This window comes from Salminus brasiliensis, chromosome 19 (genome assembly GCF_030463535.1).
Source record: "Salminus brasiliensis chromosome 19, fSalBra1.hap2, whole genome shotgun sequence".
Classification (NCBI taxonomy): domain Eukaryota; kingdom Metazoa; phylum Chordata; class Actinopteri; order Characiformes; family Bryconidae; genus Salminus; species Salminus brasiliensis.
This window is the reverse complement of record NC_132896.1, coordinates 20,676,094-20,702,412: the sequence shown is the minus strand read 5'-3', so window position 1 is coordinate 20,702,412 and position 26,319 is coordinate 20,676,094. Positions and strand designations below refer to the sequence as shown.

At 42.4% G+C, this 26,319-nt stretch overlaps 1 protein-coding gene across 3 annotated transcripts in view; it reads right to left on the bottom strand.

The window, feature by feature from the left end:
- ebf1a (EBF transcription factor 1a) overlaps positions 1-26,319 on the bottom strand; it is a 144,164-nt gene that overhangs the window by 16,401 nt on the left and 101,444 nt on the right. For all 3 annotated transcript variants that reach the window (XM_072663088.1, XM_072663086.1, XM_072663087.1), the window contains exons 9-11: positions 21,900-22,030; positions 19,393-19,519; positions 8,315-8,403 (exon numbers count right to left, since the gene is read on the bottom strand). In XM_072663088.1, coding sequence (XP_072519189.1) covers positions 8,315-8,403; positions 19,393-19,519; positions 21,900-22,030 — 347 coding nt within the window. The remainder of the gene's footprint in view (positions 1-8,314; positions 8,404-19,392; positions 19,520-21,899; positions 22,031-26,319) is intronic.

Below are 26,319 nucleotides of genomic sequence, written 5' to 3'. Positions count from 1 at the left end.
GGGCTTCCAGTAAGGGCTGAGCGGGGAGCCAGGAGCGGTAAACAGGAAAGAAACCTGATCCTAGATCTGCGTGTCTGTGCGGCTGTCTATCAGTCAGAGCCATCATTAGCCCGGCTCTGCCCTCCTTCCTGCTCTGCACCTGATTCTGGAGTGTGGAAGAGCTCTGAGGACTAGGTAAGAAAAGTATCTTTCAGCTTGTTTTCCATCAGTGTACGTACAACACATAGGCTTTCTATATACCCGTGTATGAATGAATATGAATGATTATAGAGGCAAACAAACCCTCCCAGCCCCCCACGTTAGGGTGATGCATGATATCAGGTGGTCACAGTACAGCTCTGGCAGCGCGAGGCCAACTTGCACATTAATGCGCTCCGGACATCGATTCTGTTCCTGTGTGTAAATTGTGATGGCTGGTAATGTGATATATGTTCATTAGGGAAGGGACTGCTGAAAAAATGAAATAATGCCCAGGTCACATCTGGAATGTTAAGGCAACAGCGCCTGCACATTTACAAGGAAGCCGGGCCTGTAAAAACATGACAAATTTATTCCAGTGCTTGTTCATTTGCAATTTTATCATCTCCTAATGTTCTATTAGAGCCATAATACCAGCAGGGTCACTATCGTCCCTCGTGTGGAAAAAAAGCAAAGTGATGATGTCATATTTCCTGCTCCTCTGACCTCGCGGACCGTGAGTGTAAGCGGTGGCTCTGATTTCATTAGCCCAGTGAGTGTTTCTCATACATACGCACATGGATTTGAAGGCTTGCCAATTTGATACACAATGCACAAATGAAAGCAGATCAAGTCCCTTTTTCTACATTGGATTGTACCAAAGCAGAACAGGACAATCAGCATGAATGCAACAAAAAATGAAATGAAAAGAAAAAGAGGGTCAGATAAAGATGTGGACTGTGATTAAAAATGACACTTTCTGCTTGTTCTTTTATGCCCGCAACATTCAGAAACATAATATGCAAGGTAATACGGATACACAGATGGATGTGTCTATCTGTTTGCAGTGTATTTAAATGCTGGCATCAAACAGTGACCGCACACTGGTGTGTAATATCAGCCTATTTACACGCACTCGAGCGACTGAGCCCTCTTATACAGTGAGCTACTCCTTCCAGTGACAATGAGACGATCAAGCCTTATCTCTTGTTTCAAGCAGCCAGTTTGTCTCTAATAAAAAAGTGATAACATACTATGGCAGTCAGTCAATAACAAAGGATATTTTTCCCAGAATCCTGTGCCCCGTTTTTTATTCAACAAAAATGGATTCAGAGTGTAACAGCATACACACAGGTCACAATGCAGACAAGGTAACGTGGGGATCATTTTGACAGATACAGTCTCATGAATTACGACCCCAAGATACAGTTCAAATCTCCAGTGATTTGATTACAGTTAAAGAACAATTTTAAAACAACATCTGTTATTTAATATAAAGTTTCCAACTCATTAAGAGATTCCCTATCATAGCCCAGAGTAATGTGGAATTACCCCTTAAAAAGCTTATAGGCCAAAAGTGTTATTACAAATGTCTATTACTAAAGAATAGCCCCACCAGTTTCTAGAGAAGTCCCACAACCCTAGATGCATTTGATCAGCCAAGGCATGATTATTTACAATTTTTGCTTCTTTAGTTGTGCACTAGAGCTGGAGGTTAATGTTCCTAATAAATACTAAAAGTCAATAATTGCCCAACTGCCCACCTCCTAATTGATGTTTTTTTGTATAATTTAGACCTGTGTCTAAATTAAATGACTACTTCCAGCATTAAAATGCACCATGTCACACAATAAAAGTCTTTTAAATTGAGTCTCTTAAATGTGGCTTTCCCAGTGACCAGATCTAAATCCAGTAGAACACCTTTGGGATGAGGTAGAACGGGAGATTCACAGCATAAAATTGCATCTGAAGGAATTCTGTAATGCAATTGAAGAAAGGCTGTTTTGAAAGTAAAGGGTGCTTTACATAGTATTAGAATACTGTTCCCAATGAAATGCTCAGTGAGTATATACACATATATTGCTGCAGAAACCTCACATCTCCATGATGGAGAAGGAAAGGATTTTTTTTTCTGGTAGAAATAATATTGTGAAGTTTGGTACAAATTATATTTCAGCTCTGCAAGGTGGAACAGTGGTTTAACCAAGTCTTGCTGCCATGTTGGAGGGGCCCAATGAATCCCATGTGAAGTAGAGCAGAATGTCCTCTCCATGTGTACAGGTCCAGATGATGCTGCAGGCTTTGACTTTTGTAGAGTTGAGTCTGTTCATCCTATTGAATGCATCACTTAATGTGGAGATACCATGTTTATCTAAACAACAATCAAATATCCTTGAGTCCCCCTGCCTCCCCTCTGGATCTCCTACTCGCCCCATCTCTGTCATCCATCAATATCTGTCCATCATAAATATCAGTCCCCATGCTCTTTAACTAATGTAGCTCCCTTGCATAATTCATATTCAGTCTCTGCAGGCCTCAAAGGTTACTTTCTGAAAGTCAATAACAACCTGTCTGTCAGAGAATGTACATACCTCAACATGCAGGGACTTGTATATTAAAAGATCCCAAACTGTAACCTAATTGCACTTTTCTGACTATTCTCAGTACATCAGTACAGGTTTAGCAAGCGGTTGAGTTGGGAGTAATACATGGATGCATATTAAGAATGGAGCGTTTGTCTTGTCTCTCCAGCGGAGCATGAAGAGGGAGCACAGAGTGCATGCCGCTCCCCAGTGACCAGGACTGTTTCCTGGGAGCACAGATTGAATCCTGGGCCCTGTGGAGGTGGCCAAGAGGGGATCAGGTGGATGTGAAGTGACAGGGAAAATGTGGGGAACAAACACTGACTGAAGAGAGGGAGAGGGAACAAACAAGGCCACAGACTGGCCACACTGAACCCCAGCCAAGCTCATTGAGCGAAGCTGCCACTCTGGATGTGCACACGAATGCTCACTGAGCAATTAGGGACTTTTATTTTAAATAATTCTCGCCTTTTCGGTCTCTCGCTATCTAACATGCACATTAACATGCAGATCTCTTTATGTATACTGACCCCTGGCCATTACTATTGTTTATTGAAATTCTATTACTACATACTGTGATTGCAATATGAAATATTATATTGAAATAATATTTTGAAATATATTAGAAAGACAGTGGTTGATTCTTAATACAGTTCAAGAAAAGCAGATCGCTTTTTATTGGATCACATGAACATCTTTGTTCAACATTTAATCGGAATGCCTGTTATTAGTCAGGATGCTCAGGGCACCAAATAAACAATTTTGGCTCATTGTATATCACAGACATCTATGATGTCTGCATTGTGGTAACAATTTACATTTTATCATATTATTTATCATGTAAATAGAAATCCAAACAAACCAATCCCATCAGTGCACTCACACGGTAGCAGAGCAATGCACCTTATTAATATAAAATAATACTAAAATAATAGTGGCTTTTCATGTTGTGCATTTCTATGTGCCGGACAGGACCATACAATACTTAAATTGTGACTTATACCATTTTTAGGTGGCTTGGCTAACATGCCAGCCAGTTTGGCCAGTGATTGAGGGAGACAAGTTAGCCTGCCTTGTTCCCCGCTTGCCCCTCACCTGTGATTGAGTCCAGCAGTTGAGAGAAGTGCCGTCAACAAACTGTTATTACCTCAATAAAGGGCAAAATCGATAGTGCTGAAATGAGCAGCCGGGCCCAGCGGCCCGACACTGTTAATATCTGGCTGGGAGTGTTAGGGGGAGCAGAGGACAAACTAAGAGAGAAAGATAGGGAGAAGGAGAGAGAAAGGGGGAGAGAGAGTGAGAAGGAGACATAGGGAGAGGGCTAAAACCTGCACTACTCACAGAAAATGAGGGTAAAATCCATCTGCACACATCAACCCTGTCGCCACAATCTACCGGACACGGAGAGCCACGCAGAGAAATGATTTCTCATTTACCTTCCTCCCTGCATGCTACCTAGCCTCTCTTTTTCTTTTCTCTCTCTCTCTCTCTCTCTCTCTCTCTCTCCTTCTCCCTCTCTCTCCCTCTCCCTCTCCCTCTCTATTCCAGCTGCTTCTTCCCCCTTGTGGTGACTCAATTACTGTTGGCCGAGCAATAATAAAGTGCGGGTGGTGGTGGCTTCGATCGCCTGACCCAGGAGAAGGCAGCCCTGGACAGCTGACTTCACCATGATGGATCACCCGGATGCCTTTCTTTCTCTCCCTCCCTCGCTCTCCCTTTATGCCTCTCTCTCTCTTTCTCTAACCTATAGTCTAGCAGCCTGTTAGGGCCCAAGACCATAGTTTCCACCGTGCCATGCACTCATGCTGACCTGCTGCATACATGTTTACTTCTTTGACAGTCTTTGTAGGTGGTCATGATGCAAATTATCCTTAAAATGACCCAAAGAACAATTAACTTAATTGTTTTTCTTAAAATTAGTTTGCAGAGTATTTCCCTTTTTCTCCCAATTTGGTACTGCCATATAACCCACTCATCTGTAATTCCCCCTAGCACTAGCAATGCTCCTAACACTAGAGGGTAAGGATCCACCAATACATGTAAAGCCAGCCACCACCTCTTTGTAACATACTCAGGACAAAGCTATCAGACACCTGTGCCGGGCCACATCACTTAAGAGTGATATGGGGAAGAGAATGCCATCTACCACCCGAAGAGAGCACTGTCCATTGTGCTGTCTTGGACTCAGGATTTGAACTTGTGACCCCTGGGCCATAGTGGTAGTGCATTAGATCGCTCAGACACTCAGAGCCGGCTTTCAACCTAATCGCTATGTTTCTCCACACTTGAAAAATAGATAGATCTGTAGTATATATATTAGTGTGTATAGTAGTGTTAGAAACCTCAATAACAACAGTCTAGGACCAGTACTGTACTGTAAAGTATAATGGTTTGAGGCATCAGTGGCTGCCGCATCGAATTTACATAAAATGTTATGTTTTTCAATTCACAGAATTCAGCAACTGCCCAAAGGCTTCAATTGAACTGCTCAAATTCAGTGGGTTTTCTGCTCCTTCCTTAGTACAGGAAAATGTCCATGGTAATTGACTGCACAATTCAGATGCAGCAGGCAGGTTAGGTACAGAAATGCTGGAGTATTCCTTTAATAAGACTGTGCTACTGGTTGTCCCTACCCCAAACTGCACCAGCCATCTACATAACCAAACCAACACATAACCGCATCCTTTGGGACTTCCCCAACACCTGACTCCAGAGCGCTCTGACAGTGTGAAGGCAGTTGGGTGTTTTTTTTTCTTGCATCGTTCACAAGCACCATGCAATACGCACAGGGCCGTTCGCGCTTGGTGGCCGTCCAACCCTATTCATTATAACTGCAAGCGAGGGAGTCTGTTAAAAATATGGCACGCCGTTACGAATGTTCTCCAGGGAGAAGGCTGTGTACGTTTTCTGATCTGCATCCCTCGTGCTGAAAACAGTGGGAAAGATGTGACGGCTGACCCCGACCATGACCCGCCTAATGCATTCAAATTCATCACCGGCCCAGTGAAATGAGACCAACCCAAGCATGCTAAAAACACACAGATCATGTGTGAACAACACAGTATGCCAGTATGCACAACATTAAACAGGCTACGGTTAACAGGAAAGAGTGATCACTACTCTTATCCACAGGATCAGAGAGCAGAACAATGAATCTACAGTGTTATGCAGAAGTTGTTCTACAGAGAACGCTCTTCTGCATATTTTAATGCATACATTTTACATTGTTAAAACTAGAGAGAATTGCTTGCTTCACTTATTGTCATGTAGAAAACCATCAAAATGTGTCATTTGTTCAGGGGTGCCCAAACATTTGCGTAACACTGTATCGGGTTTGCAAACAGGCTGTCATTAGTGTCTGAAGAGTCTTTGAGTTATTCTGACTTTATTGAGAAAGATCCAACATCAGTTCTGACCTCCTGTTCAGGGTTGACGAGACCCTAGCGTTTTGTAAGATGGGGTCGATGATATGGATGTTCACAGAGGCCTTTATTAAGTGGGTCAGAACAAAAGTGTTTTTCAGAGTGGAGGGTCTCTGTGTGTGTGAGCAGATACACACTGTGTGGTTGCTGTGGAAGGCATGCAGACAATGTCCATGTGGTGAATTAGGGACAGAGATCAAACACCGCAGCCCTATTTAGCCACACTGACAGAGCCCTGTAGATCTGTCCTTTTCACACCAGCTGGGGAATGGAGAGAGAGAGAGGGAGGGATGGAGGGAGAGAGAGATGGAAAGAGCAGTGGCAATGTGAAGTGGTTTTAGAGTCTATACTGTTGAACCTGACATCACAGAGTGACTTCTTAAAGTTTCTTCAAACACTCTTGACATAGAGCAGCACTTCCTGATGACCTGGGTCATTCCATTACAACAATGATTCTTTTGTTGCCTTAGCCCTTCTACAAATCCTTTGTTTTGCCCAGCCCACAGTGGAAAACAAATTGTAAATAACAAACAAAGTTTTAGCATTGTGAAAAATGTTTTACATTTGTTGCTCACTGTTAAAAATTTGGACTATGGCTAAAATATTCCCTGGTGTCTGTGTTTTAAAAAAAAAAAAAACATAAATAAGAGGACTGTAACAAAATGATTTAATCTGCCTGATATATCGTCTGCTTGCTTATGAGGGAGAGAACAGTGTTGGAGGGTTACGGTATGTCAGGTCCATGTACTGCACTCTCCTTAAGCAACTATGCCATGACAATTGTTAAATACAAGCTCATTTTATTACTATATTAGATGCATAACAAAATGTCTAAATAAATGCCTAATAGCAATAATAGGTTGCTTGTAATAGGTATTAAGATAACTATAACTTAACATAGCAGCTTTTTTAAAACTATATTAGGCTTGAGGCTGTAAAAGAGGCCATACACAAAAAGGCATGATATTATTTATATATATATATATATATATATATATATATATATATATATATATATATATATATATATATATATATATAATTTTTTGTTTAATATTAACTAAATATAGGTTCTTTTTAAAAAGACATGTAATGTAACAGAATCACTTTTTTTTTTTTTTTTTACAAAAGTGCAAATGTCATGGGCACTTATTTTACAATCCAGATCTTCGCCCTGTCCGTTTTACAACATTAAAGAGGTTCTGCCCTGAACTATTCTATATATGGCTTGCCTTGTAGATGGGCTTTTGGCTTGATGTACTGTGTGCTGACCTCTTAGTTTAATTCAGCCGTGTTACAGGTGTAATAGATGCAGTGCCTCATGGACAATGAATACCAATAGCCCTACTCTAATATGGGGAGGGCTTCTAACAGCACAAGGTCAGGCCTGGGCTGACTGCGAACGAGCAGGGCCAGCCAGCCATAATTACTCTTTTTTAGTCTATTAAGTGCTGCAGCTTGCGTGGGGCTCAGGGGTATAGGACACGCACAACAAGATAAAGTAATGTTTATTTATTGCTCCCAAAGGATTCATTTACACAGGCTGCTCCTCCTGAAGCGGTGCGGGCTCAGAGGGGGAAATAAACACATGGCCACTCTCTACAACTGGGTCCCTCCACAAGAGAGGAACAGGGTAGTGAAAGAGAAAGAGAGAAAGAGTGAGAGGGAAAGATGACCTCAGAAACTTGTCTGAGACTCTGTTCTTAGATCTGGATAATGCTAGTCTGCTACTTAACCTAGTTAGTTCAAAAAGAGAAGCAAAATAAAGCAACCGTGCTGGTGCATGCTGCGTCTAGACACCTGTAAACCCGATACCTCTTCAGACCATCTTCTGGGAAGGTTAGATTTGTGAGGATGTGATTATATTCAGTTCTCAGTAGAGCTTGCTTTGTTACTCAAAAGAACACAAAATAATATCCCTCAAACCAATGCTTCGACAATGAGTTGACATAATGATCTTCCCATGAGTGTCTGTCCCATGGAGATTAAACAAGTTCTGTGTGCAATTTTATGTCAGTTTAACAAATAGGGTACACCCTAAAGTAGCGACTGACTACTGACTATGCAGAAGTATCTGAATGTGTATCAGTGTGAAGCAGTGGTCTTGTGAGTGTCAATATGTTAAGTGTCAAAGGTGTTAGGCAATGTAGCAGGGAACTGAAAATGATGGGGAAAAAGACATTATCGAAATCATTGTTTCTCAACCCAGTCCATGGGGCCCATCCTGATTTTTGCTCTGTTCCAGATCTCAAAATAAAAATACAGATCTGTATGGTGGGGCCCAAAGTCTATGTTGGGAAACAGTGCTCAAAATGATAAATCACATGCTTGCAGTTAGGTACCAGCACTGACCTTTGGTAAGCGTTCAGGATCACCAGGGTGTCTAGGGATGACCTTCTGTAACCGCTGGAAACCATAGTCAATGGTGGGTTCATTCAGTGCTAAAGAAGAAAAACAGAGGAAAGTGTTATCTAGGTTTCTACATCCAATTCCATTAAGTACATTTATTACAGTGCTGATTCATGCACAATTCATGCTCTTTTGACATTTCCAACACCAAATATTCATAGTGCAGTGTCAAAGGAGCAATGTTCCCAAGCCAGTGAACAAAAACACACCTTTCTATTAATACTCTCAGCGCATCAGTGTATCACTTGCCAGCTAGAGCTAGAGGCCCTGGGCAGCACTTTATGAATAAAACAGAGCCTTGGCAATCAATGTGTATGGCTCCTAACAGTTCATTTCTGCTACCTCTGCAGCAAGTTCTATCACAGCATTCTCAATCAGACATTGGCCTTTGCAAGCTGGCTCGAGAAACCACCTGCTGTCAGGATCACGGAAACCACACGTTTCTTTGATGGCACACCAGGCCAGGATTTTGCCAAAAAAAAAAATACCACCTTCAGTCTGTTGCAAAGTCTAAAACCTTAAACTCCGAACCCGTGGCTGGGCAGAGTTCAATTATTCATAAACACATACCTTTCATAGTAATTCAAAAAACTCACTGACCGATAAACCATATGATTAATAACTAAATGAGATTTTAAAAAGTTTCAAGAGAGCTAAGTACCAGATCTTTTTCAGGGCACAGGTTGTTTCAGTAGTTACTTTTTTATATTTAAGAACCTGGCTTGGGTGTAACTCAAGGCACACTTCTGTATGCATTAATCAAACATGGATGAATTTCCTGAAAAAGCATCTCTCCATCAGTTAAGATGATCTTCACAAAAACATGCTTTTTGGGAAACTGGGCCCTGAATATGATCTAACGTCTCTACAAGCCACCATGGCAGACAAAATCGGCACCTTGAATGCCAAAACCAAACCCAAGGATACAACTGTGATGATGCACTACTCACTTTGGCCATCAATTCCTCAAAGTGACCACTGATAGCTACAGCAAACTGTCAACCTATATGATGCTTCAAACAACCCATGAATGAGGGCTTTTTTTGAATGAGCCATGTCCTCAAAAGGGTGCAAAGTCCAAAAACAAATAATGCTGGCTTGACAATCCTACCTCTGTTTAATATATAAGCACCATTAATCTGCAAAACAAATATATAGGCCTAAGTTATGAGCAAATAATTCAATTAAAGTTTTCATTTCTGTAGAGGCAGCACCTCCAGAGCCCATTCCGCAGAGGCCCAGGGACAGCTTCACGGACCCTCTCTGAGGACACAGCAAAAACATAATATTGAAAAAGGAACCTGATCTGGGCAATAGGGCCAAACATCCTGTGCGGCCGGACCACACGGCGCTCGGTGAACTGTTTTCCTAACCTCCCTGGACTGAGGGGGACTTTTGCATTGAGACAATGGGCCTTTCTCCCACTATCGCCCTGCTGTGTTTGTTTGTGTGTTTGTCTGTTGTGGTGCTAAACTCTCGCCCTCTGGGGCAACACTCACACAGAGATCCTCTGTGCTACATTTGGGAAGGCGCAACAGAGTTTTGCTGGCAGCAAAACAATATAGTAGAGAGTTGAGCAAGAACAAGGTTACAAAGGAAAAAAGCACTATTACTCATGATATAATCAATATTTTTGTCAGTCATTCTGAACTGAATTCCTGACATGCAGCTTTCCCAACTCAGGGACTTCCCTGAAAACTGTTCTGCTTGGTCATTTTAAGAGAGAAAAAAAAGACAGTAAAAAGGAAACAAATGATTCTCACTCACTCTCTCGCTCTTTCGTTCTCTCGTATTCTGGCTTCCCACTGGTGGGTCTTTGATTTACAGTGATGAATCTCTCCAGCGGCAGTTTTAGCACTTAATAAAAAGGTTGTCGGATATGACAGAGGGATCTCTGTGTGTGGCTCCCCCCCCCCCACCCCCGTGCACATGCACACACACACACACACACAGTGATCAGCACTTAACAGAGGCAATTAGAGGACTAGTGTGAATATTGCAGGAGGTGGATAGCTGTGGGGGCTGATGTAATGTATGTAATGTATTCAGAGTCGAGAAGAAGTGGTTGAATAGAGCCAAGATTCAACATTAATATTCAAACATTGAAATAAATAAAATGGGATTTGGGTAGCTGGCATTATAGAGCAAAGGCCCATTGCCTTGAGCACCCCACTTTTTCGTTTGCTCATTCTCTGTCTCTCTGTCGCTCTCTAATTCCTGTTTTTCTCTTGCCTGGAGCGCTGACTCTTGCGCACAACAGAAGATTGAGCAAAAAATAGCATTCAAGAAAGCGGACTCCTTTAGCCCGCAGTTAATTGTTCTGGTGAAGCTGGGCGTGAGGCAGAAAGAACGAGCTGTGTATCTATCTCTCATACTCATGTCTCTCTTGTTCTCTCCCAGCCTCCCTTCTGTTTGCCCTGTAGGCCGCAGCCTGGCCGTTTCCTGCGGGAGCTAACCCAGCTCCCCCTCAACTCCACAGCTGAGAGGACAGACTGTGGGCAGCCTCTCAGTGCGGTGGAGTGCAGTCAGATGGCAGAGGGCCCAGACAGAATCAAGCCCCTGGAGCCCCGCGCACAAGATGTGCCCAGCTTGGCCCTCCTTCCGCTGGGGAGCCGGGACAGACGTGTGTGAGGCTGCCTGCCGATCAGTGCTCCTCATTACAGAGTAGGAGCACCTCCAAACAGCAGGTGGAAGCTTGCACTTAATGGGAGTAAAAGTGGAGTGAACAAATGGCTCTCAACCTGACAAGCTAGATCAAATGTTTCCATACCTGCTTCTGCGCAGATCTGGCAAGCAGATCAATCACACCTGGTGGTGATAGCTGCAGCTGAGTTTATACTGACTTACCATAGACTTTATCAGGTACACCTAGCTTCTACCTACACTCATTGGGCATTTTATCAGGTACAGCTGCCATCTGGACACTTTGGGTAAGGATGTATTTACCGACTGCAGTCCAACTGTCGTACTACACAATGTGTCAGCCCCTGTTTACCCTATGAATCTAGGAAAACAAGCCCATGATCATAGAACTGTCATTCTTTGGTGTTCTTTAATGACACACCAGGCCAGGTTTTCAGTTGCTAAGAGTTTCCTTAAGAATTCACAGTCTGTTGTAAAGTTTAAACGCTTAAACTTTGAACCGGCCCAGACTTCCATGCTCTCACAACTACATACCATGAGATGAAACCTCTGTTACATTTATCAATGCAAAGGAACCAGGACTGCTATTTTACTAGACACTATTGGAGTGGTAGGCAATTCTTGACCATGACCATGTTGGTGTCACTTTCAGCAAAAGGGGTCTATATACTACAAAAGGACTAACTTTTAATAACTGTTGTCTAAAGAACACCCTAATAGCATGGTAGTTCAGTGTGAATACAGTTTGACTTTAACCTTTAACCTTTGGGGGGTTCTTTGATAATTTTGTCCAGAATGTCCAGTGCGACAGTAGATCCACAGATATAAATTACAACCACAGTGATTATAAACAATAAACAAAATGAGTAGTATAATATGTTCAGTTAGAGGGACAAGAGAGTTTTGCTGAACAAAAGTGTATAAAATACAAAAAGACTGTAGTAGGGCACTATATAACTATCCTTCTCCATCCAAAGAAGAAGACCTGTGTCTTTGTTTAAAGGCTTCAAATTTAAAACATATGAAGCGCTCACTTCTCTGGAGCTTCACAACCAAGTTTAAGAAGCAGACCCTCTTCTTCTTTGGATATGGTGCTCCACAGGTGTGTTGAAAAGCTAGTTAGCTATAATCTACACAGCTCTAAATAATGCTAAATAGCCTTTCAGAATGTTAGGTTAGCATAGCAAGCTTTTTAATGATTAGTGTCCACAGCAGTGGCCTACCTCAGACTGTATTCACTTTGAATAATATATAAGCATAAACCATTTGATACGAAATGACCAGAAATTCTACACAAAGGCAGAAGAAACTCTTGAAGGTGGGCATGGCGCAAGGTCAAGGCCATAAAACTTTTAATACTCCAGATAATAATCACATTTTCAACTAGTGTACAAATAGTACTTGAATAAACAGTATTGTAATTAGATCTGGAACTAAACTGTGCTGGAAAGTAATACATTCAAATTCCCAGCTTCACTCATGAAGTTCAATGACAATTGTTCTTGTTGCAATAACAGCTAACAGTGTTCAGTAGGTCTCCATTACTGACATACTGCAGATCAGAACTGCTCCTTGACTGAACCCCAGCATTAAGGCCATGAAACGCACTAACGGCCATTCGTTCGAGCTTGTGATTGACCGAATGTTTACTTAGGGAGCCAGAACAAAAACTGTTAAAACAATCTTGGGCCATGATGGAGAGCAGAGCACAGCTATCGTCCAGGGAAAGAACAACAAAAACAGCTGAATGTGACAGAATGATGCAAAGCCACCCTTAGGCTGACAATACATCATATCTAAATAGACTTCCTGTAATCAGGCCTGCTGGAGGTTCGAGCTGGGGAGGTGGAAGTGTGGTACAGGGATCAGAATGTGCCAGAGCCTGGGTGGGTCATATGGTGTGGGGAGCATTAGTGTATGGGAGTTAGTCATGAAGGAATCAATGTATAGTGGAGAATGAATAGGGACAGAGGCTGAATGAATGGCTGGGCTGTGTTTAGAATGGGACATGGCCTACAGTGGGTCAAGGGTGAGTTGAAGGGGCCTCAGTTATAAACTGGATTAGGAAAGAGCCGGGAGCTTTAAAAAAAACAGAAGTGCCCAACCCTGCTCTTGGAGATTCTAGTACTATTTTTAAGTTATCACATCTGGTTCTATTTATGCAAAGAAAAAAATAGACTTAATTTAAGCATCTACACATTGTCCAACAAACCAGACAGCCACTCGTACCAACGCAACACTCATTAACACACCACCACCATGTCACTGTCAACGCAGTGCTGAGAATGATCCATTACCCAAATACCTGCTCTGTGGTGGTCCTGTGGAGTCCTGACCATTGAAGAACATTCATTATCTAGTTCATTAGAAAATTCTATATTATTATGTTGGAATTGATTATTGTTTACAAAAAAAGATTCGGATACAACATACGTTGCAACGTGAACAGTCGTGCTTTAACTACGCTGGGGACAGGTTTTAGTAAGTTAAAAGAGACACCAGAGTGCCAGAGTGCCTGTTTGGCTGAAGTGAGTTTATGTTAAGACTGGGTTAAGATCATGGTGAAGTTAAGGTCAAGCTGAATTAAGAGACTCTTCAAGGTAGATCCTGCCCCCCCAATGCTTGCCCCTGTTTTGTTATATAGTCCTTGTTTGTGGAATGAGCCTCTCAAATGTATTTAAAAGGCATCAGAATAGCTAGCCTCTGGTTTGTGGAGGCCAAAGTCTTCAGAGAATGAGAAATGAAATGGTAGAGAGCTGATGTGTGAGAAGTGTGTGAGAACCGGTATATATAAATAAATAAATAAATAAATAAATAAATAAATAAATAAATATATATATATATATATATATATATATATATATATATATATATCCTTTAAGAGAAGCACAAAGCTAGTGTAATGAGGTAGGGCCCCAGTGCTGGAGGAGGCAGTGTGTTAATGTGCTGATATAGAGATGGATGGGGAGATCTCTGGCTAAACTGTACTCTGCTGCCCTCCCAGACATCTGCACATGTTTACTCCCCCTCATTGCTATTGATTTCCACATTCTGTACAATCTCCTCACCAGCCAGGCAGATAATGCAATCTTACTGAGAGGGGGGGAAGAGTGAGAGAGAGAGCAAAAGTGAGAGAGAGAGAGAGAGAGAGAGAGAGAGAGAGAGAGAGAGAGAGAGAGAGCTTGGGTGGGCGTATATTGGACAGTAAAACAAAGAGCAGAAATATGACGATCCTTATTTGGCAACCTCCACTATACTTTCACACCCAGCTAAAGTGATGATGCAAGCACTTCACAGGCAGAGTCAATAAGGCTCTGGTAAGTGTCAAAAATGTTCTCAGTGACAAGCAGCGACAACGAGCGATAATATTTACGCTACTCAAAGACTAGACTCAGCCACATCACAAGCCTTAAAACAACAGAACTCTCTCAAACAGTCGTCCTCTCAAATGGGGAAGTCAGATCCCTTGGGTTTGACCTTTTCCGGACACGCATTCGGGAAAAAGGTTTTCACAAACCACACCAAAGAACCATGAAGCATCTTTCAATCGTCTTTGTCCCTGTTTACTTTTTAAACTTGAGTGGACTGTACACTGGAATAACAAACGACAATACCGAATACCCCACACTGTTCATAGATTATTACTCTCCTTTCTCCGGTTCCACTCATGAGGGGGGGGTAATAAGGTTATGTGTGATGTCATAAGTAATAACTCTAACGCTGAAACCAAATCTACTGAATCAATATAGAAAAGAATATCTTGAGTATACTATGCCATCTCATTATGTTTACACGAGATAATCAATATAAGCAAATATAGAGCCCTGCTTACTGTGGGCTGGTGCCTCAATGATCTTCAAATTGAATTTTCTGCCACCTGACCTGACAAATTGGCAAGGGACAAAGCAGTTCCCTTGGACCGAAAGCTACTGACATATTAACAGTCCACAGTTGCTGCTTTTTTCAGAAGATGGAATTAGAAATAGTAAAACATATCAACGATAAATAAATAAATGAACAACTACCACTGCTTGAAGGATTCCGTGCAATCACACAGATCAATGCTCATTGAAATTTCATGAAGGCAGAGCCAGATCGCTTCATATTTCACAATAATAACTAGAGCCCTGCAGGAGCAGATTGGTGGTGGTGGTGGGGGAGGCAGAGGAAAAGCTCCCATAAAGATTACACTCAGAACACTGTTAGGATGTCCGCAGCATTAACCCTTCACTAAACCAGATGTTAACCTCACTCACCTTTAAAGGTAGATGGCATAAGGCACATGGTTTGTTCCTACAACCTTAGCAATATGCTAGTCCAAAAGCCCAGCCAACTGCTGTAGGCTGCTGCTGGTGAATTGAGTCGGCTGACCATACTTAGACCTGCAGTGCTCCCGCTGTATCCCTGACTGACAGAGCATGCTGGGTAATAGGTCTTTAGCGGAACCTTTTAACAGGCACTTGTGGGCTTTGTACAGAGCTGTTAATGTCAGGGTGGTAATGTTCTGTACATGTTAGGGAATGGCAGACACGCTCTCTCTCTCTCTCTCTCTCTTACTCTCTCTCCCTCTCTCTCTCTCTCTGCATTCTTCCTTTTTTCCCCAGAGCTCTCTCTCACTCAGGTGTGATCTCATATGCTGTGGATGGGAATCGATAGGCTCAGTGGCAGAGTGTTCGATGCCGGTCTGAATTATTGCTTCATTTTTCTCCCTATATAGATGAGGCCTGTTTTTTCCTAGCCCTCCCCACACCGGGATCAATATCTTACAATCTCATTTTTATCCATTTTTCCATAAACCCAGTGATTGCGTTTATTTGGAAAATCCGACAAGCTAAATAAGGCATTGCTTTAAGAAAGGGGGAAAAACATATAGGAGGAACCAGTGGCCATAAAATGGATGACTTGTTTTCCTTGATCCTGAGTGGAGGCTGCTGAGGGGCAAAGACATTTGTGTGAAATGGCCCTCCGAAGACTTTATGCTGTTGAGCAAACCAATTTCACTATATCTTTATGGTGACAATTTTCACATGTCAAGGATTAGCAATTTAACTGGAACGGTTATCATTGATCAAGCAGCACGACACCAATTTGTCGATAGAATTAGAACGTCTCATTATCAAAATAACTTAACGTTTGAAGAAATATGGTTGTATAACTCACAGATTTACACACTGAAAATATTGACCTTATTCAAATCAGTTAAATCAATTTGACCACCTCCCTTATGGTTAGCAGCAATAACAAAGAATAAACAATATCACTTATTTTAAAAGATGATTTTGTCTTTAGAAACTTTACTACATCACTAACTTCCATCTTATAATAGGATGTATTATAATAGCTAATGGAAAATAGCAAGTTTATGCAATGTGACTGAATATATAGTAAGAATGTGATTGTGCATTAGAATCATTTTTGGTTACACATACACATGAGGTCAGAACTGGATGCAGTTCAATGCCCTATAGTGGCTTTATGAAAATATTTTGTACCTAATTTAGCCCCTTAAAGTCCAATATCTAGATAAACTTAAATTTATTCATTAAACTTTGAGAAGTATTCAGTAAGTCTGTATTCTTATTACATTTAGTCCTGTCCACAATAAAACAGGATGAGGAGCCATTCAAGCCTAGTAAATGTTCTATCCTTGAATTTCGGCCAGCTCCATTTTGGTCTGGATCAAAAGCCTGGCTCTTCCTCACCTCCGGTGACTAATGCTTCCCATAGACTTCATCATTGGGCAGGCATAAGAGAACTCCCCCTAATGTGATCCAGCAGAGTCTTTTTAATATCAGGCCTGATGGGTGCTGCTCAGCCCACTGGCCTGCATACTGAGCAGGGATGAATTGCCTGCTGAACCTCCCGAGCGATTCATCAACACCTCCAATCTATCGGCCGTGTGGGGCCGCACACATGCTCGCTGGCAGATAGCGTTATAACTCTGCCTCGTGCGGCAGAGAAACGGATGGAGAGGCCTTTTGACAAATGATGCAAACGTGGCAATCTGGTGCGGGGTAATACGCAACCAAACATGGAAATGCATTTGTTGCAGATGGAAAGAGAGAGAAAGAGCGAGTGGGATGACTCAGTGCTCTTATCTGCAGAGTGCCATGCAGGATGGGTAATGTCCCAGACGGAGTGAGCTTAATTGTTTCTGATGATAAATATAATTGCGTGGAGCCTTTGGATGTTTAATTACAGGGAGGAGTGTAGAGGAACTACTTGCACAATCATTTTGACTGTAGCATTCCTCTCTGAATGCCTTGTGCATGGCCTTTGATTGCAGCACCCTAAACCTCTGGCCCAAACAAAATGGAGAAAAGTGTGACGGGACTTGATGGACCATATCAGAGGCTCAGTTATCCTTCTGCGTACTTTTGGGCTTCCATTTTACCGCAAACTATACAATTTACCAGAGCATGCCAAGAATCTAAGACCCCTAAAATGACATCATCCATTATCTGGCAGGCTTTTGAGGAATCCATTAACTGAGTGGTCTAGGCAGAGAGTGGTCGGAGCCAAAACGCAGACGCATCATTACCGAATGCAGGCCGTCAAATGCCATTGTCAACCACAGCATTTAATGGTAAATGCATTTATTAAGAATCTCATGGTTAAATACAGAACCAAACCTCTTTTGTATTGACTATCTCAAAGTGATTAGAGTTGATGAGAGCAGTTATTTAATTGCTCTCTGGCGTGGCTGTCAGGAAGCGTCGGCACTCCGCTGTTCTCCAGGTACGGTCCCGTCTTTCCGCATGGCTGTGTGGTGTTTGAGTGCGGCAGCATTGGTGCGCCATTGATTTAATTAGGTCTCCATTTCCTCTGCCTGACAGAAGTTGATTAGAGACGCCAGATGCCCCATGTGTAATTCCGCTGCCAGCTGCCACGCAGCCCTGCCAATCCTCTATGATTAGTACCCACTGGCAACTGGGCCCGGCCCAGGTGCCAACTGGAGCCAGGGGAGAGAAACGGCAGGCTGATGTCCCCCCAGCGCTGCAAAAGAAGGGGCTGCGGGGACTTGGGCATGAGAAGAAGAGGGAGGCTCAAGCTGCAAGTCCTCAGTGACTAAGAGAAACTCCAGGGGCAAACGGAGTGCCCAACCTGATCAAAAAAAAAAGTTCAGCCCAGAAGCGCCTCCATGCATTTGCTATGAAGCTGGATCAGCACAGTACGACTGAAGCTTGGATATTGCATTGCTCTATTGTCACCAGCTGTGTCTTACCCTGACTCCTCGCAAACAGGTAATAGTCTCAGACACTCGAAATGCTCACAATGCTTCCCTGGGTATGAATCTTTTGGCAAATATGGAAACACATCAGGGAGCACTGCTGTAAAAAAAATGGGCTGACCATCTGCCCTCTGCTTCAGAGGTGTGTGTTTTGTGCGTGTGAATTGCAAAATCCTTCCCTCCATGCCTGGCCATGTGTTCAGTGAATGGACCATGAAGAGAGGCCAAGTCCAGCGCCATAAACCCAATGAGCATACTCATTCACACACATGAATGCACAGGCACAGGCATAGATGCACACTGAGCGGACAATGCCCACAGCTGAGCACCCTTTAAAGGTATTGATGGAGCCGCTTTTCATGCTGCTCTCCTGAGCGGTAAAACATTATTCAGAGATTCTAACTGCAGTTTGACCGCTCGTTCCCATTTTATTAAATGGTACAGGTTCACTCTCAACTCACAAACTCTCTCTAGCTGGCCCTAATTTTAACAACAATTCCTCAATTTTAACATTTTATTGCTTTATAACACAGCTCTTAGGCAGTCAAACATCTTTGCTGGATGTTGTTTTATAAAAACTACAGTCAATACATGCTGGCATATAATTCTGGTATTCCAAAGTGTGGGTATATATAGTCCTTCTGTGCCAATATGTGACCCTTCTTTCCCCCCACCAAGATAAGTGCTGCATTTCGCTTATCTGTGCATGCTACAGGATGTTCCTGCTGTTCGGGTTGCAGGCGTTCTTATTAAGCTGCAGGCGCAGGAAATAGGTGGGATTCCTCTGCAGCAAAGGAAGCACAGCCTAGCTCACTAGGCTTCTGTTACTGAATCCATATCTAAGAGAACCCCACAGTGAGTCATAGATTTTCACTTAGTAAAGATAGGCTGAGCTTGACAAAGGCATTAGAGTGTCAATTACAACAACTAAAAACAACTACAACTAATTCATTAATATTGCAGAAAAAGGCTTCTTTGGAGAATTGTTAAAGTATGAGCAATGTCGGACTTTGTTCATTCCTGAACAGAGTTTAACTTCCACATAGTGTAAACGTTCTATAAGAATTACTTACATCTGTGCGTTTAAGCTAAGAACCTTTATGTTTAAAAGTGTAAAGTGATTAACTGTTTTTTTGTTTTTTTTTACCTGTGTAGATGAACCTGCCCGGTGTACCCTTGCAGAACTGTTTGGATTTGTAGGACAGAGTAACCTCCACCACCCCTGGTATGTGTCTGGGAGGAGTCTGTACCCGGATGGCATGAGGGGTGATCAGCTAAGAAGAAGAAGAGAAAAGAAAAGAAGAAGACAAAAGCGATGAGAGCAATCTTCTAAACTGTATCTACAAAATTAAATAACATTCCTTCACCAACAAGAAGTGTAATAACAGTGGGGCTGCTCAATTAATCATATATTAATCAATACCGTAATTTTGACCTCTGTAATTACCTAATCAAGCAAGGCTGTGATTAATGTAATCTACTTTGTAGTATGCACAATGTATCACAATTAAGAGTTTCGAGTTAAACTAAAGCAGGAAATTGCTCTAATGAGGCGAATAAAGCAATGTATGTGTGGACTACAACGTACTCAGTGTTTTGTAAGCAGTCTAATAATTACAGGCGGAGGAAATGTACTCATGTAGGAAAAATAGGCCTATGTTAATCTTGGTTTTTTGTTTTTACTGTCATTTTTTTATTGTCATTGAAAATTCTAGGATTGCACAGGCTAAAAAATGAAAAACTGAGCAGAGTGTGAACTTTTTGGGTTTTACATGAAATGCTGTAAATGTTGTAACTGCTGCCATGAAAATGCATACGACAACGGAACTGCAATCCGCAGTCCGCACCATGGGATAACCAGTGCACAGTCATTGGACACAGCTATGTTCTTCATAAAGATGATAGGTGACATAGATAGGTGATATATAGGCATACATGTATTTAAAATACAGTAAATACATACAGTATATGAATTAATAATATATTATAATATATAATAATAATAATAATAATAAATAAAAACATCACCTTGCAAAAAATGAAATAAATTTACTACTTTCATTGACTGCATTGCTGTTCTACTGTCACAAACCTTTGCCGGTGGCAACAATTATATTTTAAATAAAACCTATAGCAACCAAAGTGTTTTTATTAGTGAAACAAATTGTGGTTTCAGGACATTGTTATACGTTATTAGGAATTAGTAAGAAATTTTCCCCTCTTCAGGCACACCCACTTTTAATCAGTAAGGACTTCTTTATGGGTTAATTAGTTGGCAGGTGAACTGTGAGCAGGAAAGACACTGCAATGTGTCAGACAGTAGTGGAAAACACAGCAGTAATTGGTTTTAATAAAAAAAAAGACATTTAAATCAAAGTGTGATTAGTACTGACTGTATCAGAGAAGAAGATACTTTTATGGTATATGAACATCTATGAAAACAGGTCACTAAAAATAATAAGCATTTCTGCTTGTGTTGATGCAAGAGGACAGTGAGGGTGAGAGTGTGAGAGTGTAAGCCAACTGTAAGTCTCTCTGCGAGTGGATAAGCTCATTAATTAGGCCCACACAGGAGCACAGGAGAGGAAGTGGCCTCTGACCTTTTATCAAGCTACTGCGTGCCGTCTGTGATAGGGAGACAGCTCTATGTGGGTTATAACGTCACATGCTCATTCATTTTCCTAGTTTCACTGCTCACTCCTCGGAATGAGATTTCTTGCTGCTGCAGACAATGCTCAGTGGATTCAGTGAGTTGGCAGGGCAGGGGTGACATGTCGTCATTTAAGCTTTCCCACAATCAAGACAGGGAACTCCACAGAGCATGAACCTGAGCACAAATTCCACCTTTTCTGTGCACACACTGTGTATTAATAGAAACTAGGCTGTCGGTAACAGCATGTGTTTAGGAGTGGATAAATAGCTGCACACATGCTGCTGTTTGCAGCGTTCCAGGTAGCCGCCGCTTCCTACCTGCAGCCACATTAGCTCTGTTAGCAGGGGTATTAAATAGGAGGGCTTTGTTCTCTGATTAGACTATGATTTGACTGCTTGCCGCGCTCGAGAGACTTCGCTGAAGCTTCTTTGAAGGGGAACGGTGGCTCTACAAAGCAGCGCCGAGCGCTCAATTTCCCCGGCAAAGCACCGGCGCGTTCAAAGCCAACAGCGCCGGCGGTGCTTTACATGACTTTAAACCGTCGCTTTCATTGCACACTTAGCTGGGCTTTCATATGCCAGCCACTGCTCCTCTCACCTCTTAGATAAATATGGCATCACCAATGAGGGGCTTTTTATAGCGCTCCCTCTTTCATCTAGCAGCTCCCACCAGGAGCAGAGCGGCAACTCAACTTGTACAGAGAGAAATAGGAGGGGGTAGTACAGGAGTGCTACACTCCAGGACACGCCAGAAAGCAATGGCAGTTACTAGATACACTCATTTTGCAGAGAAGAGGTACTTAGCTTCGACAAGCTTAAGTCAATATACCGGTCATGGCTCAGGGGTTATTCTTGAATTTTGGTCCTCTTAACCTGATTACTTGTTCCCAATTACATAACAATGCACAGAAAGATGTACAACAGCCTGCATAAGTGTTGTTCACTTGCCTGTTGATGGGTAATGAGTGTGCGGGTTGAGTGTTTTTAGTTAAGAGGACTGACCTCGCTCCAGACCAGCATGGTGCCAAAGATGACCTGCAGCCCGTCAAAGAAGTTGTCCCCAATAATGATCACGGTGGCTCCGCCTGTGGTCCAGCCTTCACTCGGACTGATGGCCTTAATGCAAGGAGTGGCTGCTTCCCACAGAGAGAGAAAGAGAGAGAGAGAGAAAGAGAGAGAGATAAGTACTCCACTCAAAATGTTATTATTTAACTTATTATTATTTAGATGACAAGAGAGTAAATTCACTAGTCATCAAAATTTAGTGCATACGATTAAGTAGTGCCATAATGTCATATGCTGCATTCAGGAACTATAGTCCCGCAAAGCGTCCCAACAGACAAGGCAATTGACACATCTTTTCTTGATTACAGCAAACAGATTTATGAGAACCATTTGGAAATGGAGGCCTTGCCATAACCTAATGACAACTGACAGAATCATTAAAGCAGTCACATGTGATTACACCGAGGCCGCTCCTGCTGTAGCGTCCCCATACGCTTCCTGACACACGGTGTGAGAGTGAGAGATGGCCCGTGCTCACCGATCATCAATCTCAATCTGCGCTACTTGAAGCCAGCTATAGCTGCTATAGCCCATTGCCTTACACCGGGACGACCTCTCCGGCTGTGTTTTGTCACTCCAGCAGGCTGTGGCGTGCCAAGGGCGAGGGCCAGTGCCCTCATCACTTCCCATCACTTCTCACAAAGGGCAAGCCGCCGGCCTATGTTGGCTAAAATGCCCGTGGTCTGTTGAATTTCAAATGACAGCAGTGCAGAGAGAGCAATAATCACTTGAGAATTTGACCTTTTTTCTATAAGGTGAATATTAAATTAGAAAGGCTATAATAAAAATAATTCAAATTTAAATAAACATTAGTACAAAGTAATTTAAATGACTCATTTTACCTCTATTTTAGCAGAGTATAAATTTATAAGTAGCCCTGGTATTTAAGTAGGGATTTTTAGTTTCACAGCGTCTCTTTCACACCCACAAGCGCACACACACATGTGCTTATGAAAAGTGTCATTCCCACTCAGCTTTTGTTTTGGGCCCAGGGATAATTAATGGAATCTAAGGGTCGGACAGAAGCAGATCAGTTTGCCCCCTCTCACCCTCTGACAGCGATCACCTCACACTAACGACCCCCCAAACCCCCCAACCAGCAACTGCACCCCCCATCACCACCCCCTCCAATTCGACCGGCTCCCCTGAGGGCAAAGGCGGGCGGCGAATGCTAATTCGGGTGATTATACACGCACCTTTATTAAATATTACCCCGACCCCAGTGTGTAGGGGGGGTTGGGGGGGCAGGTGTGAGCGCTTGTTTTACGACACCCGTGTAAATGTCACAGGCGGAGGGATCCCGGGTCCTTACAGCAGTCGATCAAAAGGCCAGGCGCCGCGGGACGCGCCGGGAAAACAGCAGCCAGCCATAAAAATTCAACACCTTAATGAGTCGCGATTTCATTTCGTCTATGTTGAACTTTGGCTCGTGATCCTGATGCCCGGTGTCTCACTAAAGATGCTTTATCCGGCTAATTACTGCTGTTCCGAGTTTTCTTGGGGGGAGGAGCATGAAGGAAAGGGGAAAAGATGGCACGAAAAATGGTATTAGAGGCAGGCTGCTTGGCCATGCTCTCCTCCTTTAGTGCTACTATGTGCTACTATGCTATTGGAATTATCATAAATATAGGCTTCCAGTCATTAGGTCATTAGAAACTTTTGACTATGGTTTCAGTGGTTATCATTTCAAATTAACAAAATGAGGCTAGCTAACAAGCTAACAGGTTTTTCTTCAGCTTGCACACAAAAAGTTAGTAATACTGTCCATGTTTCAGACTACAAAGCAGTTGACTAGACGTCATAATTATAACTTTGCAAGTGGGAAATAGGGCAATCCGATAAGCACAGCGAGTGAGACGGCATGGACCCAGGCTACCCTCAGCTCCCCATGACGGCCTCTCAGCTCCCTCCTAAGCTCTGCTCTCACTTTTAGCTGCTTTTTCGAGGGGGGGCCTGTGGCCTGGGACTGGATAGGGATGGAGACCCAGTCGGGTTGGACGGTGCAGTAGCAGTACAGAGGCAGATGGCCTGCTGGTGGGAGGGGCTTAGTGCTGTGGCTGAACCCAGATGTGAAGAGGCAGCGGGATGGACCCACAAAGCTGTGAGAACACCACTGAGAGCATGGTATGCACAGTTCTGCGGGTGCTGTATGTGTGTGACCTACTAGCAATGGTCTGGGAAGACCTATAGGGAAGGACATATCCACTAAATTATCTGGCATTCTCGTTGTTTATCAGGCTTGAAGAACGTCTCCTAAGGTGTTTTTGTGGGATGCTATTTGATGGAACAGTCTCTTGGAGATTGCCAGTTTAATTTTTTCCATACAGTGCTAAAGATGAGATGAGGAATGATGATTAAATAGTGATTAATACTGAATGACAACATTTGAAAGTGAAAAAAAACCTCACTAAGGACACTTTGCAACAGGCTGGAATAAAATGTGTACTGTAAAAATCGGTTCTACAATAAAATGCTAATCTCCTTCATGAGTCCATGTTAATTCTCCAGTTTCTTGACGCGCTCCTCAAAATATATTGCGGCTGTGTTGCCATATGTATTTAGGATTAAAGAGAATGGCATTTCAAAAACACAAATAAACTGACTAAATCTTCTTTATTTCACAAATATTGTGTGTCAGACACGCTGTAATTTGACGAAGTGGTGTAATCCACTTTGCGGCTCTGCGCCTTTCGCCGGCTGCGCGCATGCTCTTTTCAGGGGCAGCCGCACTCGGGTTGATTGTGACGGCACGGCGTAATGCAATTTGGCGGCCGTGCTAAAGCAGTAGAGATGAAGAGGCGCGGCAGAGCAATCTGTGATGGTAATCTTGGCCTGGGACGACTCTTTTGCGGGGCGCTGAAATTGTGCATGGATTAACCAGATGGTGGAACGGGAATCCATCTGATAGGATTAAACTTTGGTGCCTTCCTCCGCCGCCATCTGTTCCCCTTGCACTGCTTTGCTTGCGTACAGAATGCACGCATACACACACACACACACACACACACACATGCACGCCCATGCACACGCCGTGAACATACACACAAACACACACACAAGCAGTGTTTATTTCTTTGAGTTTGGGTCCAGAGCGGTTGTCTCAGAGCCCTGCGGACACCTCTTTCCACCACGCTGAATGTGTGCCGCCCTCCCAGCCCACAGACCTCACTGCAGAGGCCTCCTCAGAGACAGCATGGCTTGTTAGCCAGCAGGGAAGAAGAATCATGTTACCAAATCGAGGAAACTACTGCACTAGCTGGGCCAGACAGAGGGACCTCTATAAACAATGGGCAAACATATGACAACAACAAATGTTGCGTTTTAAATTCAATTCTAGGCTGATGATTCAGGCATGAACTCTTAGAAGTGGGTTCAAGACTTTTTATTGTCATTTCATTTACATGATATATATAAATATATATATATATATATATATATATATATATATATATATATATATATATATATATATATATATATATATATATCATTTAACATAATTAAGCATTAATTTGACAAACCAGATGTTGGATTATAACTATAAATAATACTTGGCTCTCATGAGGGGTAATAAACAAACAATAAACAAACCAGTTAACATAACCACTACTTTTTTTATTAATGTCATTTGTATTTATTCTAATAGTAGTGCTTTAAAGAGCAACAAACTAGATACTTGATACAACATACAGATAACGAGCTTTTTAATTCTAACTTTCACAGCTGTCCATTTTGTTTTGTAATTCCATTCGATATATCCAAATATGTGTGGACACCATTCTAATTAATGCATTCAGTGCATTCAAGTTGCACCCATGCTGCTTGGCTAGAGTGGTATAAAGCCCCCCTAACACTGAGCTGTGTTCTCTGGGATGAAAGTGCTTCATCCAATATTTTTGGGATGACGTTGGGGAGTTGGATATAAGGTGGGGTGGTGATCATCCAACATTCTGATCTCACTAACAATCCTGTTGATGAATGCAATCAAATTCTCACAGGAATGCTCCAACACCTAGTAGAAGCCTTCCCAGGACAGTAGAGACAGTTATTCCACAGAAGTAGGATAATCTATTTTTGAATAACATATAACTTGAACAAATATTTTTTTCCATATAGTATTAAATGGCATTAATATTTAATTTGCATCAATTTATTGTAGTTTTAAGTCTTCTTTTTCAGCTATCTTTCATTTGTTTAGCTGTCACACTCTAACAACAAAAAAGTTAAGGATGACTTTCCTTTTGTCAAACAACACAGTAATGCTTTTTCATGACATCCAAATTCTAATAAAACATTATGAAATTCTAAACAAACTAATGTGAACGTTATGTAGTCATTGCAGTAGGAGTGTGGATCC